This window comes from Uloborus diversus, chromosome 5 (assembly GCF_026930045.1).
Source record: "Uloborus diversus isolate 005 chromosome 5, Udiv.v.3.1, whole genome shotgun sequence".
Lineage (NCBI taxonomy): Eukaryota > Metazoa > Arthropoda > Arachnida > Araneae > Uloboridae > Uloborus > Uloborus diversus.
The window spans coordinates 58,232,518-58,251,130 of record NC_072735.1 but is presented as its reverse complement, the minus strand read 5'-3'; the positions used below and the strand labels follow the sequence as shown (position 1 = coordinate 58,251,130).

Here is an 18,613-nt window from a genome sequence, read left to right as displayed (position 1 = left end):
ACAAATTATTCACGCTCAATTCACCAGCAATGACATTCTGGCTTGACTGCATACTCTCAGTGTATTATTAGGATTGGCGCAAAGTCTCCGCTTTAATTACGAATGTGATATGGAAAAATGCTTGGTTAAAGAAGGCTCATCAGCTGCTAATTCTGGAACTGAATGTACTGATACAGAGGACCTCCAAGTAAAAAGGCTAAGTCGCCGAGTAGGCAGTCCAAGGAAGGATACCCGGCGTTCAGTTTTTCGTGGATCGGAGATGTAAAATCACCAATACCTGAGTGTCTTACTTACAGGAAAAACTTTCAAATGAAGCGGTGGTCCTTAGCAAATTAAAACGTCATCTGTCTACTGAACATCCTTCTTACAGTACAGTCTTTGCATCCGATTGCAAAGACATCGTTTACTACAAGCGATTGCAGAAAAAGAACTCAAAGCAAAGTTCTTTCATGAAAGCCAGCGCAAAAGTTTCTGAAGGGGCTCAAGAGGTTAGCTATAATGTTGCACGGTTAATTGCCGAAACGAAAAATCCACAAACTATCCGTGAAACGCTTATTTTACCAGCGTTCAAAGAAATTGTACGGAGAATGCTAGGACCCGGAGCAGAGAAGAAAGTAGTCTGAGTGCCACTTTTTGACGACACTATCAGGAGACGAAGTGATGATATGTCGGGGGACATAGAAGCAACATTGGTAGAGAAATTACGAGTAGCTGGAAAATTTGCATTTTAAGTTGCTGAATCAACAGACATCGGAAGCTGTGCACAACTCATAGCCATTGTGCGCTCTGATGATGAGGGAAGCATTAAAGGTCCCTATCTTTTCTGCAAAGAATTTCCTCCACGTGCAACCGGTGATGAGATATTCCGCGTTACAGATGAATGTCTGAAGAGCAACGGGATCCAGTGGCAAAATTGTACAAGTGTTTGCACCGACGGAGCTGCAGCAATGACAGGTCCTATCATCATAGAGTTCTTGTCAAATGCGAAAAATCGTAACCCAAGTCTTCAAACCATACACTGTTTCCTCCATCGTGAAGCTCTCATGGCAAAGAACTTACCAGATGAGCTGAAGTCAGCTTTGGCTGACGTCGTGAAAATCGTGAATTTTATAAAATCGAGGCGAATAAATTCTCGAATTTCTCCTTACTTTGTGACTTCTACATATAGAGATTCGCTGAGTTTCGCGTGGTAAGGTACTATCAAGAATTTTTGGATTGAGGAAAGAGGAACGACAGTTTTTGATTTTAAAAACGAAATGCAGAACGCCAGTTTATTCCAAGTCAAATATTGGCTGGCAAAACTAGCGTATATGACTAACAATTTTGAACATCTTAACGAATTGAATCGGTAAATGCAAGGACAAGGAGATAATTTGGTTACATGTGTGATGGATAAGCTAACTAGGTTCAAATCAAAAATTCAGCTGTTGAAAGAAGAAGTAGATCGTGGGTCATTAGACATGTGCAAATGGACCATCAACATAGTGTGTGAAGGAAATGGCATGGACGAAAAGCTGCTTAATGAGGTGGTAGAACTTTTAGTCATACTACAGGACAAAATTAAGCACTATTTCAAGAATACTAACATAGAGCAGTATGGCTGGATTCGAGATTCATTCTCTTCATCTGCGGATGCATCAGTTAAAGAAAGACCTTTCTTTGAAGACGCGAGGAGAATTTATGGACTTCAAGAGCGAACGTACTCTTAAACTTAAGTTGAACGAAGTGCTTCTGGATTAATTTTGGTTGCTGGTTAAAAATGAGTATCCCACCATCTCTGGTCTTGCTGTTGATATGCTACTACCATTTTCCACTACATATCTTTGCAAACTCAGCTTCTCAGCCCTCACACTTATTAAAATCAGCAAGAGATCATCTCTAAAGAGCCTGGATCAAGAACTTCGTGTAGCTCTTTCCAACATAGACTCGTCCATCCAAGGCAGGCTCAAGTGTCTCATTAGTGTTAAACGGAAGTTAGGTGCTTGATTTTAATTTTTTGCTTGCTTCTTTCTTGAAACATTTTTTGATAAATCGTTTAACTGCAGTATGCACTTTAATGACATGTTTGACAGAAATACTTTGAAACATATCAAGCATAATTTTCAGTAAAGTCTGATATAGGTAGTTTTGTTGTTCATTATCAACCTCAGGACATCTGAAATATTTCTACATTCTAAATAAAAATAAATTCACTAGGTTAGTTATAATTGTTTTATTCATCTGAAAAATGCCCCCTCCCCCGTCTTTTTACTAGTGAATGATAAAAACATTTATATGTAACCATTGCGTAATTAAGTTAATTGTGCCGCGTTGATTTAGAAATTTCTTAAGTGTGCCGCAAAGTAAAAAAGGTTGAGAAGCACTGATCTAAGGTATACAACAGCAATGGCAATTTCTGATAAAGTGTCTTTACATATGTAAAGGGTTACCCTACCTGGTGAATTTTATTGGAGCTCGTAAGTTTGAAAAAGAAGTCCCTAGAGAGCAAAATCATCACCATGGCAATAGTGGCCCATTGTTGCCCCCTTGGCCCAAAGTTGTACCCTTTTACGGTATGCACCAAGTTATTTCTATCTCTTTGGACCTTTAAGGAAGCACAAGGAGGCCCAGCATGGAAGAAGTAATCGTCAAGAATTTGAAACCACATTGAGATGGCTTGCTGAACCTCAGCATGGGTTCTGAACTGCTGACCTCCCAAGTGTTTCTTTTGATGTCCTAACAGAACGTCCAAATCCAAAACGTCTATGGACAAAACGTCTAGCGGACATAACGTCTAAGGGACAGAACGTCCGACGAACATAACGTCCAGCGGACATAAGGTCCGACGGACAAAAGGTCCGCGAAAGTCCACATTTTTGGACAGCTAGGACATAACGTCCAGTTTTCTGGACAAAACGTCCGGATTTTGTGACATACGTGTTTTTAATAAAGAATGGAAATCACTCGGTGCGAGGTTAGGACTGTAAGGTGGGTGGTCCATTTGTCACCCAAAGCAGAAACCTTATCACGCTTCTTGTTTCATTGACGGCACATGTTTCAGTCAACGCAGCCATCTTCTAACTGACGTTTTATCCTGCTAGTAGATACCTAACTCCATCCACCGGCACCGTTTGAACGCTCTGATCATTTTCGTTATCTTCAGAAAGATTTTTATTCATACAAAGAAGCTGCACACCCGTCAGAGCTCTTGTTGCCTTATTTTTCGAAACGCTTACGTATTTAATTAGTTGGCGTGTTATACAAAATTAGGTATATTTTCCCGTTGATTTTTATAAAAAACAATAGAATTTCTTATTTTATTTTATCAATCAAGTGGGAAACTTTTGGAAAGAACTCAAGGAGCAGCTAAGCTTCATTTAAAAGATGTTTCAAACTCTTCTGTAGAAAAAAATACAAGGAAGACTTTGATTTTAATTCTCACCTCCTGTACTTTATGTCACTTGAAGCAACTGAAAATATTCAAACACTCTTTTCAGTAATGCAACTTCAACTGAGAGTTTAAACTTTTAAAATCATTCGACTTCTGTTCTAGATTTGTTGGTGCAGCGGCAAAGTCAGCAAATAAAACGCGACTGCAATTGAACAAGAAATCGATTTTCATAAATTTCTATATCACGCGTTAGCTGTCACGGGAAATGAAATTCTATTTGGTTGAGCTGGCAAAGCGTCAGAATGCTAAATCGATAATTAAAATTGCGTATGATTTCGGACATCTCTTTCTAGACACCGACGCTAATTCAGTCGTTATGTGATTAATATGTTCATCGTCTGCAGTTAATTTATTCTATAGAGAAATAATTCCACTTTAATCCAGAAAAGTAGTTTCAAATTCCGCCGCATGAAATATTAAACGACCGTTAGAATGATCATTGTCAATATTCCAATTTCACATTCCCCGGTTCTCTCTGAGAGGTTTAGAGTTTAAACGAGATTAAATCGTCCTTTTGGGATTTGAATGGCTTGCCTCCTGGCGGTCCTATAACATTTATTGTCTTTAGCTGGTACTATCCTATAAACGTATTGTCTGCTGCGTTTAGTGCCCAATCTTCTGTGTGTATCAAATGGCTTGGAATGTGATTTTAACAGCACAGTGTTTGGTTCTTACGTGAATGCGGAGGTGATAAACTTAATTGCTATAAATTAAGCTTTTGAAATGTTTACCTTTGATAATTTTATTTTTTTGGGGAAGGTTAACTTGTTGGAAAGACTATCTAAGGGGTCGTCCACTAATGATATTACGCTTTGTGAGGTAAGGGGGTTATGAAGTGGTCGCCTAGGGGGGGAGGGGTCATGGCGCAGACTTTACCATTGAAATTTTTGGGGGGTGTTTTAAGGGGTATTTTGGTTTTTTGGGGGGGGGGTCTTTCTTTTTGGGAAGGGGGTTCTTTGCGACATTTAGAGGGATGCACCCTTGCTCTTAGGGGGCACCCCTTTTAAAGTTGTGAGTTTGTGGCAGGGCAAACGGAGGGGGTAAAAATAAGTGCGACATCACACATTTTTTTACAACATTTTTACGACAAATAGCGTAAGAAGTGACTATAAGATGAGTGGCGACAGGGGCGTTCCGATGGTAGGTCACTCTGATATTCCAAACATTTCCTTATTCGGCAAATTTTCTCTGATGATTCAAAAAAATTATCATCATTCGGTAAAATTTGGAGTTCTACTCGACAAAATGACATCATTTGGAAAAAATTTGGAGTTCCATTCGGAAAGTTAAGAATTTCCGCCCTCCCAAAAATTTAAAGTCGGGGCATCCCTGAATGTGTGACCAAGATGGGAGTGGATCAATCATTCTGAAAAAAAAAAGTGCGTCATTATTTATGGACCGCCTTTAAGATAAATAAACGATTAATAATAACTTATGATAACCATAATTAGAGTCCCTGGTTTCCACATCCAAAAGCCTGTTCCTTTTTTTTTTTTTTTTTTGACTTGATGTCTACAAAAGCGCAAAAAGCAACTTTACACAGATATGAAAATGAGAAAGATAAGATATTTCTTAAAGTCTTTCTCTGTTAAACTGGATACACCACTAATATTATTTCTCGTTTTTTAGTCATTAAAAGTTATTTAGTTTTTCCTGATTATGTTTGCCTGATGTTCTCAGCCCAGTGCAATACGTACCCCCACAGCACTTTTTCCGTCCCCCTGAGGTACGTCCCATGAGCCAGAACAATGCAAATTAGATCTTGCTAACATTTTATTGCCTCGCTTCAATCTATGAGCTATTGATTCGATAATAGAGATAACTGCGTGTTTGACAGGGCGTGGTGTGATTTGAAGCGACTTCCTTCCTATCTTATATTAAACACTCCTTAGTATTTTTAAATTTGCGTTGTAAAAGCTATTTCAACTCCTCACGCGATACGTGAAATTCACGATATTGCTTCATCGATGTACCTTTTCCCAGAAAAATGTTCTCCGTTTTAGTCCTTTACAAGGAAGCCCATATGGAGCGGGAGGCAAGTGGGGGCTGAAGCCCCCCCCCCTTAGAAGTTAGAACTTCCTTGCTGTTAGTACTTTTTTTTTGGAAAAATATAAAAACAATTATTTTTCAGTCATTAACGAATAAGTTATTTAAAATTTCAAAAATCTTCCGATAATAATTAGCGGAGATATCAATTAAAAACTACTAATTATGATACTTAGATTTCGACATAAAATCTCTATTTCTCGAAGGCTTTCCTCCATTCAAATTATTATTCAGTGCTTCATCTCAACTTTCCATAACATTGCTTTTATTGAAATTTGTAGCGTGAAGAAAATCATTAAATGAAAGATCTGTTGCCATTTTTTTCTCGAATATGAGCAAATAAAATTCTGGCTTTTGTTTTAAAGGCTTTTCTTGTAATCGGGGGATTATAAAGGTTTCCATTTTGGTTATTTTTCCGCAATCTGCCGCAAAATTTTACTGATTTTTTTTTTTTTTTTTTTTTTTTGTCCAAGCCTGATTGATGTTGAACGCGCGTCACTTGACACAACTTTTATTTTCGGGGTAGAAGCCGAGTGACGCAGTTAGTACATTTTCATTTTTTGAGCAATCACGATTTTTCATTGTTTTCACTTGATCGTAGTTGATGTTTTATCCTTTTTGAGGTCCACGGGTCTCCGCGCGCTGGTGCTCCTCCTGGGCCGCGGCGTCTATGTCCTGAATCGAATTGATTCTTACTCGATCCTCTCGATTTTACACATTCCTCTTCAGATGAAAACAGCATCCAGCAATCCAACCATTGTCATTCATTTGAATTTTGACGTCTTGAACTCAAATTTTATTTTTTGCAATTAAGATTGCAATAGGCGTCAATTGTAGAAACAAGAAACCCAATGACTTGGATCCAATCGCAATTTGTGATTGCCGAAACCATAATTTGAAATTGAAGTATGAAAATTCAACTCAATGTCAGACTTATTTTCTCTTCTCGTTTCTTCTTCTCCTTAGCCTACTTTCCCAGTAAAAGAGAAAGAAGAAAAAAGCATGAAAGAAGGCTTAATGCATCTCAAAAATATCGCGAAAAACAAAAAAAAATGTCAAAAATAAATGAAGTAATTAAATAAACAGGGTGGCGACAGATCAGGGAAATCAGGGAGATCAGGGAAAAGTCAGGGAACTTTACTAATCAGGGAAAAAATCAGGGAAATATCAGGGAATTTTGAAAAATAGCAAAAAATCAGGGAAAATTGATTTTATGAAGAAAAATTTTTTTTTTTAAATTTACAAAATTAAGTACTCTAATTCCCTACGCATTTTCCGCCAATTATCTGTTAAACATAATGTTAAATTAATGAGGTGCAATTATATACTGTCGCATATTTGTGCATCTTTTTTCCTCAACGTCAAAGTATTGAATCTTACTTATTAACCACAGGATGAACTTCCTAAGATTGTTTATTTTACTGTTAGGTTGTTTATTTTACCTAGCTTGAAATTTCCTTTTACAATTTCAATGCTATGTAAAATAAACAACCATACAGGCAAAGAGGAAGCCTTCATTAATGTCTTAGCTCCTTTGCCTTTATTCCATTGTCTCGAAGTAATTAAGTACTGTAATCATTATTTCAGGAATAAATCTTTGTTTTTTGAATTAATACTATAAAAGCTTAAAAATTATTACTTCTTCGGGTTTTTAATTTATTTGCTAAAATTGAACTTTAAAATAACTTTGTTTTTTGCCGTTATACCATTTGTTGTCACAGCAGATTGTAAAGGTTTTATTTTCTTCAGACTTAAGTATAATTCTTTAATTTTATAACCAAGTTGTATTATTCTTTTATATATTTTGAAATTAACTAATTGCTTTTTTTTCTTTTTTTTTCTTGCATTTCAAAGTTGTTTGTTACAAAAGCAATCTAAGATTTTTTTTTTCGTTACATACTGAAATCATTTGAAATAAAGTTAACTTGTGTACTTAAGTAAATATCTTTATTTTTTTATTGTTAAAATGCTGTATTCATTCATTAAAACCTATGTTCTTGATTAAAGAAAAGCTCCCTATGAATGGATGTCAAATGGTTTCATCAGTTTTGCATAAATATGTCAATTAGTTATATAAGAATAACTACATTACTTCTATTCTTTCACTATTACTTGTTATTCTTGCAACAATTATTATACTGTTTGAAAACTTAATTCAAAATAATTTCAATTACTTTTTAGTTCTATCATAAATACACATATGTTTTTAAGAGTAATTTTAATAGTTTCTTAAAATTCTTATGCTAAGTGGGTTCTGGAAGTAAAGTTTTTTTTTTAATTTTCTATAATCTTTCTGTGTATAAAAATTTAATATACTGTTTTGTAGGTCCCCCCCCCCCTCCCCGAAAAAATTGTCTTTTTTTTTAAAAAACCATTTTATAAAAGAGTAGCATCTTTTTAAAAAATATCTTTAGTTCAACAACTTTACACAACTTAAAACGTTTAAAATACTGCATTTTATACAAACATACAATGGATTTTAAGTAGAGCAAAGAAAGAAAACCATTCTCATTGGTAATATAAATCAGGGAAATTTGGTGAACTTAATCAGGGAAATCAGGGAAAAGTCAGGGAACTTTTTTTCACAGTTTCTGTCGCCACCCTGATAAATATCAGAAAATTAAAAATTGGAAAGTAGGGTTTTGAGATGGGGAAAAATGCCTGTCTGTCTGCCCCCCCCCCCTCCCCTAATAACTTTTGAGTAAATAGGCCGATTCGAACTTTTTTTGTTTTTTTTTGTTCGAAAGTTCTCGGCGAGGATACCTCATTCCCAAATTTTATTTTTTGATTCGAACAATTTTTCGTTCCATTTTGAATGATTCAAAAAAACTTAACATTAGCGCCTGCGAGGAAATTCAAGGCAAATATAAATACTGAACTTAGAGGCGAATTTGCGTCAAACAAACTTTGTAGGGCGAAGAACATGTATAATAGAAAATAACTTTTTGGTTTAAACACTTTTCCGTTCAATGTTGAACAGTTCAAATCCAAAAATTTTAGCGCCTATGGGGGAAACTGAAAGGCAATATAGATTCCGAACTTAAAGGCGGATTTACTTCAAACAAATTTTGTTGGAAATAACTCTTGACGAACAACCCTGACTCCGATTCCGAGAATTTTCGGGGCACCCGGCTCCGACTCCTGTGCCCGAAAATTAGTCGAATTCCGTCTCCCTGACTTCGGCTTTTGCATTCGTGACTTTGGCAAAAATTTATACACGGAGGAAAAATGACTGACTCCGACTCCTTTGTCCCAAAATAAGTCTGACTCCGACTCTGCAAACATTGACAGAGTTGCAGAATTTAAGGGAAAATGACCTATTCCAACTCGGAGTCTTTGAGTTAAAAGCCTTCTGCTCCTGAATCTGACTCTTTTGTCCCAAAATGAGATTGACTCAGACTCCTCAGCTATGGTTTTTACTGTGAAATAATTGTTGTTAGTATGATTTGCTTTTATTTTCACTCTGATATTTTAATTTATGTGATGAGTTTTTTCGGAAAAAATAAAACCAAACTCCTTTACATGTTTCTACATTAATATATGCACAGATTTTTTTTTTTTTTTGGACGATGAAAATTATTTCTTTAAGTTGACATTTTATTGTTTTTATTTATTTTTGAAAATGCATTAGTTCATTTTTTAAATTATTTTTTGGCAACATGGGAAACACAAACGATTTTTCTTTTTGATACAATATATTTATTTTAACGAGCTTATTAATTTTAATTCCTTTTCAAAGCGGTTAAAGATTGTATTTTAATTTTAAAAAATTTATTAACTCCTTAGTTTAAAATGTGCTGCTACTTTATTTGTTCGTTCATTTATTTTTTATGCATCTAACGCTTTAGATGAGCGAGGCATATTTTATTTCTAGAAATAAGTTTAAAATATTAAAAAAATATGTTTGAAATAGTTTGCGATTTTAAAAAGTTTGAGAATATTTATCATCAGAAAGTCGTTATTGGTTTATGGGAAAGTTGGCTCGTTTAGTTCTGAATGGAACTTCTAGTGTTAATATTAATATTATTTATTTATTTATTTTTGAGTGTGTGTGTGTGTGTAATCGTGAGTTTTTGAGACGATAGGCTTTTTTAAAATGCCTCTCAAGCCATTTTATTCTACATTCAACAGCAGTTAAATGCTTTGAAAGTTAAACGAAATAAAACAGTAATTTTCGAACTATAAAAATGATAAGGCGCGGATACAGGATGTTGAGTGTTGAAGATGGGGCAATTTATTTGTGCTTTTAGCTGAATTCTAAAAAAAAAATCTGAAGCTAAAGGATGGGAATTCTAAAGTTTTAGTTCGATTTTCGTATTATCTTTAAAGTTACTTCATTCACAAGGGGTGCAACTATCCCCATTGCCTCCCCTTTATCCACATCAAAATGGTACAGTTTTTGAAAGTTTCTTGCTTGATCATTTGGTATTAATTTTGTTTCTTTTTTTTTCTCATGATGAGAAACCTGTTGACAAAAGAAACCTGTTGTTTCTTTACGTATATTTTATTTCATGTTGGAAACATTCATTCCAGTTAAAAAAAAAAATCAACTGTGCAAGAAAATCTGGTATTTCCCTCTGTCATCCATAAATATGAATTTATTTCTTGAATAATTGTAGTTCATTTAATTACTTTGACGTTACTATGTAATCTCAATATAATTTTATATAAGTTCAATGCAATGTAATTGTCTTGCTGAATCTATATTTTGTAATAATACTTAAAAGTTAACTGACAATTTGAGTGACCTCTGTCTTCAATGACCTCTTCTGGCAATCTACACTGTTAAAACCTCTCGCTGGTTGCAAATGGCAACTTTTAGGGTAAAATGTTGTAGCATTAGCGGCACCTCCGTAAGGATCCCATTTAGCTCCCTATATACTGTAAAAAAAAAAAAAAATGTGTAACCTTACTCCGTAAAAGCAGTGGCAGCTTAGCTATCTCTATAGCAATGGAGTAACTTAACTGATAAAACTGGTGTAACTCCCATACGTTACACCAGATTTATCGGCTAAGTTACTCCATTTGCTATGGAGGAAGCTAGCCGCCGGAATAAGGTTACACAAAGCGCAGAATGCTGCCACCGTATTTACGGAGTAAGGTTACATATTTTTTTTTACAGTGTAATACCCTTAAATGGGCCATATTGTGCCCCACTGCCTCTCCAAGGGTGCCATAAGGTGCCATACGGAATCAAATGGCACCTTTAGGGGTGTCACGAAAGTGCCGGGTACTACTACGTTTCACCCCCCAAAAAGTGCCATATGCAAGTTATAACAGTGTATCATTTTACCTTATTTCAGTTGACGAATCCTTCGTTTCTGATTGCTAATTTGTTCTTTTCTTTCTCTTCCTGCTGTAGGTGATTCTGCCAATTCATATAGACAATGGCAAGTGGGTCGATGTCCCGATCACCCCCGACACTCGATGTCAAGATGTCATCGATTGTTGCCGGGAGCCCAGCGACGAAATTTGCTTTCTTGTCCAGACAGCCGGTCTCACAGGTTGGTTTCAGACAAATCACTTCTTTAGACTAAAGAGCTTAAGAGGGTGTCCCAAAACGAACGCATAAACTCTGCACGGCTAGATGGTGCAAGAAAAAACACTTTATTGAACATATCAACATCAGTATACGTACATTACGTACAACAACAAATACCTGTAATGACGTTTCAAACATTATTGTCTGGAAAAATATGCAAATACTGTTGTTGATATGTCCAATAAAGTGTTTTTTCGTTGCACCAGCAGTGACGTATACTTTGTTTTTCGTATTTTTCTCGTAAACTACGAATCGTACAGGAACGCTTCTTTGGGCAGTTTTTATGTACCCCAACGAGGAATCTAGCTGTGAAGAGTTTATGCGGTCATTTTTGGACACCCTGTATATGTAGAACGTAAATGGGACCATGAAAACGGTTTTCGAACCGTTTTGATGGTCCCATGTAGAACTGGTCGAAAAAATAGTTTTATTAAATCAGCAAGTACTAAGCAAGTACTAAGGCAGCAAATACTAAGGCAGTGAGAAGCTATGCGATGTAAGTAGCCTTTTTTTTATGTTTCGAATCAAACGCATTCTAAGTTCAAATCTTTGGTAGACTTTCATTGAAAAGTTTTTCTTAATCCTGCTAGATAGCAGCAGCTTCCAGGGCTACTGTTATCATCTTTTGCTACAGATCAGATGAGAGTTTTCCTACCATTTGTACTAGTTATCTCCAACTTTTAAACTTTGACACTACACCCACCCCCTTTTGCTTCTAGGTGTCTCATTTCCTCAGATTACTGAGTTCCGCCATGAATAAGTTGACTTCAACAGAGTTGTTAGAAATGAATTGTTAGCTTTATTTACGTAAAACTTAGAAAAACATAGTTAAGATAAAAATTATTTACTTTTCAAACTCAAAAGACTTGTTTTGCTAAAAAACCGTCTTTAAATTGTCCACCATCGCTCTCTCCGTGGTGAGTCTGTTAACATTGCCCATTTTATGTTTTGCAGCAACTCTACAGGAATTCGTTGAATTTCTTTCTGGACTCAACACACAGTTTAGGGGTTGAACTATCGAACTCAGGAGGAAATTAGACAAATTTCTGCTGAGATGCTACAACAGATAATGCATTGTTAGCAGACTTACCGAGTGCATAGGAGGGATAGTGGATACCTTAAAGACATTATTTTAGGAAAATAAGAGTTTTTCGAGTTAGAAAACTAAAAGATTTCATATACCACAAAACGGGGCAACTTTGGGATACTTTTCAAGTTTTTCCCTGTTCCTATTTTTATTTTCAAAGTAAAAAAAAGCTAAAAAAACATTACTGTGTCAGTTGAGTACTTCTCTCTCAAGATATAGCAAAAGAATAACTCTAGTTACTGTGGTCGTTCATAAGAAAAAAAAGTCCCAATCATACTCCACTGATTGGAGTAACATTGGGACAGTCCTTTTTATCCCGATTAAAAACAGTGGAAAGTATGACTTTGTACAAATGTTACCCCGGGAAATGAGTTTATATCAATCCTAGAATATTATATTTAGTAGGTCATAAGAACAGTACATTCTGCTTAATGGGTAAAATTCAATATTAGAGATATTATTTCAAACTGTGCTTTGAAATGTGCACAAATGCTGTGCTACTAATATTACTTAACACTTTGTAGAGTTTAGTTTTTCGTCAAGCAAAGCCAAAAGATCGCTATAAACTTGCAGCTCTTCAACTTAGAAGATTTCAAGCCCAAAGTTACCCCTTGAAAAGATGAAAATTTGTAATGTGGAGATTCTAAAACATAAAAGTTATGATAACATACTTACTTTTATATTAATCTCTTGAGGAGATATTTTTCGATGTGTATACGTATCTGAATGCAATTTGGTGTGTGCAGTTCTCGAAGCACAAGCGAAAGTCACACCAAAACAAGAATTTTTTAAAACAGATCATGAGAATAACTTTGCTGTCACAGCAAGGGCAATGGACCAGAGCTCTGACAATTGCTGTCAGGTAGCAGCACAGTACAGGTCTACTCAACAGACTTGATTGAAGACTGAACCAAACTCAGAGCAGGAATAGTAAATGGAGGGAGCTAGTCCACAATCGTTGGCTCAGCAAAAAGCTTAGACAAAGACCTCAAGTCACATGACTTAGCAACGACGAACTATTGACACGTTTTGCGTGAAACTGGCGAGAGAAACATGTTTTCTTCCAATGCTTCGCTTTAATATCTATCACGTGGCTTGATGTCTTTGCTTTACGAATGAAATTCTTCACTCCCTCTTTTTTATCATTTTCGATGGAACCAAAGCAGTGTGTCTCACAAAAAACACTTTGAACTAAAAACTATCTGTACTAAACCACTATCCCAAAGTTCACCCCCCAGTCCCGAAGTTATCACGTCTTGCGATACAATGAAGTCTGTGTATAACGATACTGTCTATCACGATAACCTGTCTATTACGATATTTTTTTAGATCCCAACGGTATCGTTGTAGACAGGTTTTACTGTATACTGTGTGATCTAGTGTGTTTTAGATAAAGGCAGCTAATCATTCCCTTTTTAATGACTCTTGTAAAATCACTCAATTCACTGCTGGTCCCAATAACTTTGCTTAAAAGAATTTTGCTTCATGAAATATGTTTTATTGTGTTTTGAAAAAAAAAATAAGTTATGTTGTCGGACACTGTCCTACTGTGACCAAACTCCCCTCCCCCAGAAGGTAGATTGTAGCTGAACTTGTGATGTGTCTAATATGTATTCATTAAAAACAATAACGAAATAGATTAGGGAACTTGCTTTCCGTTTATGGACATCTTTTCCAAAATTAGAAACTTTCTTGCGATGAAAACGATTACATCAATCACGTAAGCATATGCTAAAATGGCAGCTGATTTAATTAAAACCGTGGTACAGTTTCTATAATGATACTTGTTCTAGTTATTGCAATTTTCTGCATTTTCAAGGAGACCTGAAAAAGCTTAAATGTATTTCTGACGGATCGAAATCATTCGCGACATTAATTAACAGAAGCTCGCAATTAGCTTTCCCATTTAATTCCATCATTAATTTTTGCATTTAATATCGTCTGAAATGTTGAAGATCGAAGTTCTTTGATGAGCGATGTACAGTCTCTACTTAATTACTGCTGCAGCAGATTAATTTCAATTTAATGATCCAGTTTCCTTTAATTTATGGAAGTCTTTTATAATCTTCCAAGTCTGCATTGTCTCTCTTGGAAAGTTATAAGTTAGAAAAGAGCAACTTCTTTAAATAACAGGGATACTTTAATGATCATTTATACTTTTGGGAACTATTACATAAGGTTTGTATTTAATGCGTAAAATAACAATTAAGCCTTTTATGATGAATTCATGTGATAAAAACTTATATAGTTAAATTTTATACGTATTTCCTAAAATAATGGGTTTTAGAACGAAAACAGTGTCGAATATGTCTGTCAAAAATAATAATAATAATAATAATTTCATGAAATTCAGTTAGCCGAAATGACACTTTTTATCCTACTTTCCCATGAAAGTAAATGTATATACAACAGGGTGCGGTAGGTATTTGAGAACAAATTGATGTCTATAGAAAAAAAGGGAACAAACTGAGTTAAAGTATCATTTGTTACATATTAAAGTTTTCATACAGGCGGTCAGATACGTAAAGAACGACATTATTCAATAAATCCATCATCAGTGGCAATAAAAGCTTCTATATGCTGTCGAAACCGACTGAAGGTAGTAATGAGACGAGTCTTCGTAATTTTTGACATTGTTTCCACAATAACAGCTGTGAGAGCTGCAACAGTGCTGTGGCTTGTGGAAGAGACTATTGGAGACTCTCTCAACTACGCCACACACATAGCAATTGATTGGATTGAGATCTCTGGAGCTGGGAAATCAAAAGTTAGAGTCAAAGAGAAACAAAATCGTGAAAATTTTTGCATATCTCATCTTGGGGTGTTCTGGCTGTATGTGATGGTGCCGTGTCTTGTTGGAAAACATAACGACCTTCCACGTCTGCAGTAGTGATCCAGGGCTTGACAACTCTGTCTAATACCTCGGAGTAAGCACCTTGACAAAAAAAGTGGAAGCATCACATCTCCTTCACTACTAACAACACCTAGAATTATCACTGATTCTGAAAATTTGGTATGCATAACCACTGATATCTCATCAGGGCTTTTCCACAGTCAATGATCATTTTTGCGGTTCACCTTTTGGCCCTGAACAAAGTTCTTTTCATCTGAGAAAAACCAGAGCAGTCCTGGCTCGTAGGGATGTTGGAGCTTTTTCAGAAGGCTCTTGGCTCTAGTCACGCGGTTAATCTTGGTTCTGTCAGACTTAAATTATCCTCTCCGCATCACTTATGATTTGTAACGGAGGTCCTTATGAACCACATGTCGTATAGTAGCCTCATCAACCTGTTGCTCATTAGCGAGTGCCCTCATCGATTTCCCAGGGTCCTCATCAACAGCAGCTTGGACCGTATGATGAATTTTGAAGTCGACACTGTGAGAACGTCGACAATGTTATTTTCTTTGTAAAACTGCTACCACATGACCCTTGGCAGCTCCCAATTCTCTACGAACTTCGTAAACAAATGATTGGGCAACTTTCAACAATGCAGCAATTTCTGAATCGCTCTGCCCTGCAGCCAAAGAGACCAGTATGGTATGCCTCTTTATTTCCTGAGTAAGAAGCCATGTCTATCTTCAATGAAAAAATCTATGTTTCTGTAAAACACAGAAAAATGTGGCTCCTATAATGGGTATTCTCAAATAGCTGCTGCACCCGTATGTAAATGAAAGCATGGAAGAAGACTTAACATATCGTGAAGTTATCGCTGAAGACGAAAAATAAGTCAAGAATAAATTAAATAATTCAGTATTTTTTTAAAGGAGGGTTTTGAGATGAAAAAAAAACTGCGTCTGTCGGTTATTCCTCCTAATAACTTGTAAGAAAATAGTCCTACTTGAATCACTATCAGTTTTATCACACTAGATCTCGGCGATGATGACACCTCAATCCCGGACCTCATTTTTTGGAACTGACCCTTTGTATCTTTGTTTCGTTTAAATTTTAACCATTTCACAAACATTAACAAATACTGGGAAATTTAAGGCACGTACTCGTGCTCTTAACAAAGAACTTGAACATGTTTCTTTTATTTGACTACTTTAAGGACATTTTTTGAGAAATTCAAAAACAATTAACGTTATTACTTACGGGGAAAAGCCGAACACTTATACGTCGGCGATAATTGGAGACCGAATAGAATTCTAAACAAGAGAAATCTGCGAAAGATTTTAATTTTGATGTAAACGATTATTCATAGGTATTTTTTTCCTTTTTTTTTGGCAGCAACTAAAAAGCAAAAGCAAAAAAATTCTTTTCGATTTTTTTTTTTTTTTCAAGTTAATGTTTTTTTTTTTTTTTTTTTTTTTGCATTGGTTAAAACTTAATTAAATACTCAAGAAAAATAATTTTATTTTTTATGCTGTCAAATAAAAATTAGGTTCTTTTTGTCTTTGTTTGATTTTTTTAGCTTGTTAAAATGAGAAATTTTATATTTGGGGAACTTCGTGTTGTTATTCATTTTTATCGTTTGTTTCTCCTATTTATCTCCACTTATTAACTGAAATGTTTTCTTTTTATATCAGTAATATATATAATTTTGAAGTTGTTGTGTGTCTTAAAACCATACATTTAAGATAATTCTGAGGGTAAAACAAATATATTCCTATGTTTAGCTAATTCAAAGGCATTTATTTCACTCATTCTAGATCTGCACCTCTTTCAGCATTGCGTCGAAATGTTTATTTAATTGAATCGACGAGTAATTTTAACAGACAAGTTTTGACTGTATTTATTTTCATTTGCAGTTGTTAGTTGAAAGGAGTTTCAATGCCGTCATTACTGAAACACTTCATTTCGATTATCATTTTACAATGAAGCTTCGTATTTAGTTATAGTTATAATTAATGAAAGTAAATTCTCAATTGTACATTAAATTACAGGGTTGCTAACTTACCACTTTCCAAATGACAAAGATTTGCATTGATAAATCCCCGAGAAATCGATAGTCAGTTGAAATGAATTCGTAAAATAGAAAATATTATCTGCATTAAATTATATTTCAAGTAAATTAAAGTACAAAGATAAAGGTGTAAAAGAAAGGTCACTGTGACCTCCGAAAAATTACTTATCCGGCACACCTTGCTGACGATTTGGCAAATTTGACACACAATATTGCAACAATAATATTCTTTTTACTTTTCTTTTTTTTAATTTTAAATTTTTTTTAATGATCCCTAAAGTTTCTTTTCAATTAAGATGTTATGTATGCAGTGGTGGCGATTCGGGGGGGGGGGGGTGGCGACTACCCTCGCACTTTTTTCATCATCAAAGATTTCCTAAACTTTAAGACTTTAATTTTAAACTATTCTGGGCGATTAACCGAACGTCTCCAAATATTGTTTAAAATTTCAGTTTTAAATCTTCAATTTTCAAAATTTTTCGGTAGAAAATCTCCGAGCGCACTCCCTCCTTCCTTTAAAGTCAATGATGATCTAAATTTGCATAATAAAGACCCTAGTTTACGAGAAAAAATAAGGAAAAGAATTCCCCTAGCGTAAAACTGCGTTTTTAAGGCTCTTATTTAAAAAAAAAAAAAAAAAAATCCGGGGATTTTTTGCTGACGTCCCCACAGAAAGTTCAAAACTGAGTTCTTAGGATTTCATCAGTTCAAAAGAAAAAAAACCACTAGGAGAACCTCCGAACCCTTTTGTTCCTTCTTAAGTCAATAAAAGAGAAGTCTGAAATAACGTTTTAAAAGACGTTTAAAAAAGTTTTAAACTTTGCAAAACTTCTGGGCGCGAACCCTAAACCTCTTGCTCTAAGTTTGCTAAAGATGGCTTTAATTTGCGTCTTTAAGACATCAGTTTAAGTTTTTTTTTCCGGGAAGAGCCTTCCTTATCTTTGCATTACCAAAGACCCAAAGACACAGTCTAAACTTCTTCGTTTTTATTCTTAATAATAGTAACTAACTTTATTAAAAAAAAAAAAAAAAAAAGAAAGAAAGGAAAAAAAAAACAGTACAGGGACAACCCTGGAAACTCCTTTCGGTTCGCCATCAAAACTCTACAAAAACGGCGTTTTAAAAACTACAATTCAAAAACATGTACGCGAGAGAACGCATCATAAGCTCCCCCCCCCCCCGTCACTCAAGATAGCCTAAAATAGTCTTCAACTTCCTAAAAAAAAAATTTGCCCCCGCACTTATAAGCCCCACTCGCCGCCTCTGTATGAATGTATAATATGTGAACATTCTCGTATTCTATTGTTCGGCTAAATTGGAATTTTATTCGGCAAAATTGGAATTTTATTCGGCAAATTGGGAGTTTTTACCCTCCCAAAAATTTTAGTTCAAGGCACCCCTGCCGGTAGGTGTTGCAAACAGCATATTTAAAAGAACAAATTCAATGACAGCCTGCCTAGTGTTATTTTTGCACGCGTTTTTCCCGAAACGTAGGGGTAAATTCATCCCTAAAAGAATTCGATCGAATCAAGCACTATCGATTCGAATGATCCCCTTAGTCCACCTGCATCCCTTTACTTTCCACTGCCTCAATTATACTTGTTGAT

At 35.3% G+C, this 18,613-nt stretch overlaps 1 protein-coding gene across 1 annotated transcript in view; it reads left to right on the top strand.

Moving 5' to 3' along the window:
* LOC129222096 (apoptosis-stimulating of p53 protein 1-like) overlaps positions 1-18,613 on the top strand; it is a 699,496-nt gene that overhangs the window by 133,636 nt on the left and 547,247 nt on the right. Inside the window, exon 3 of the mRNA XM_054856534.1 lies at positions 10,839-10,980. Within this exon, the coding sequence (XP_054712509.1) occupies positions 10,839-10,980 (142 nt within the window). The remainder of the gene's footprint in view (positions 1-10,838; positions 10,981-18,613) is intronic.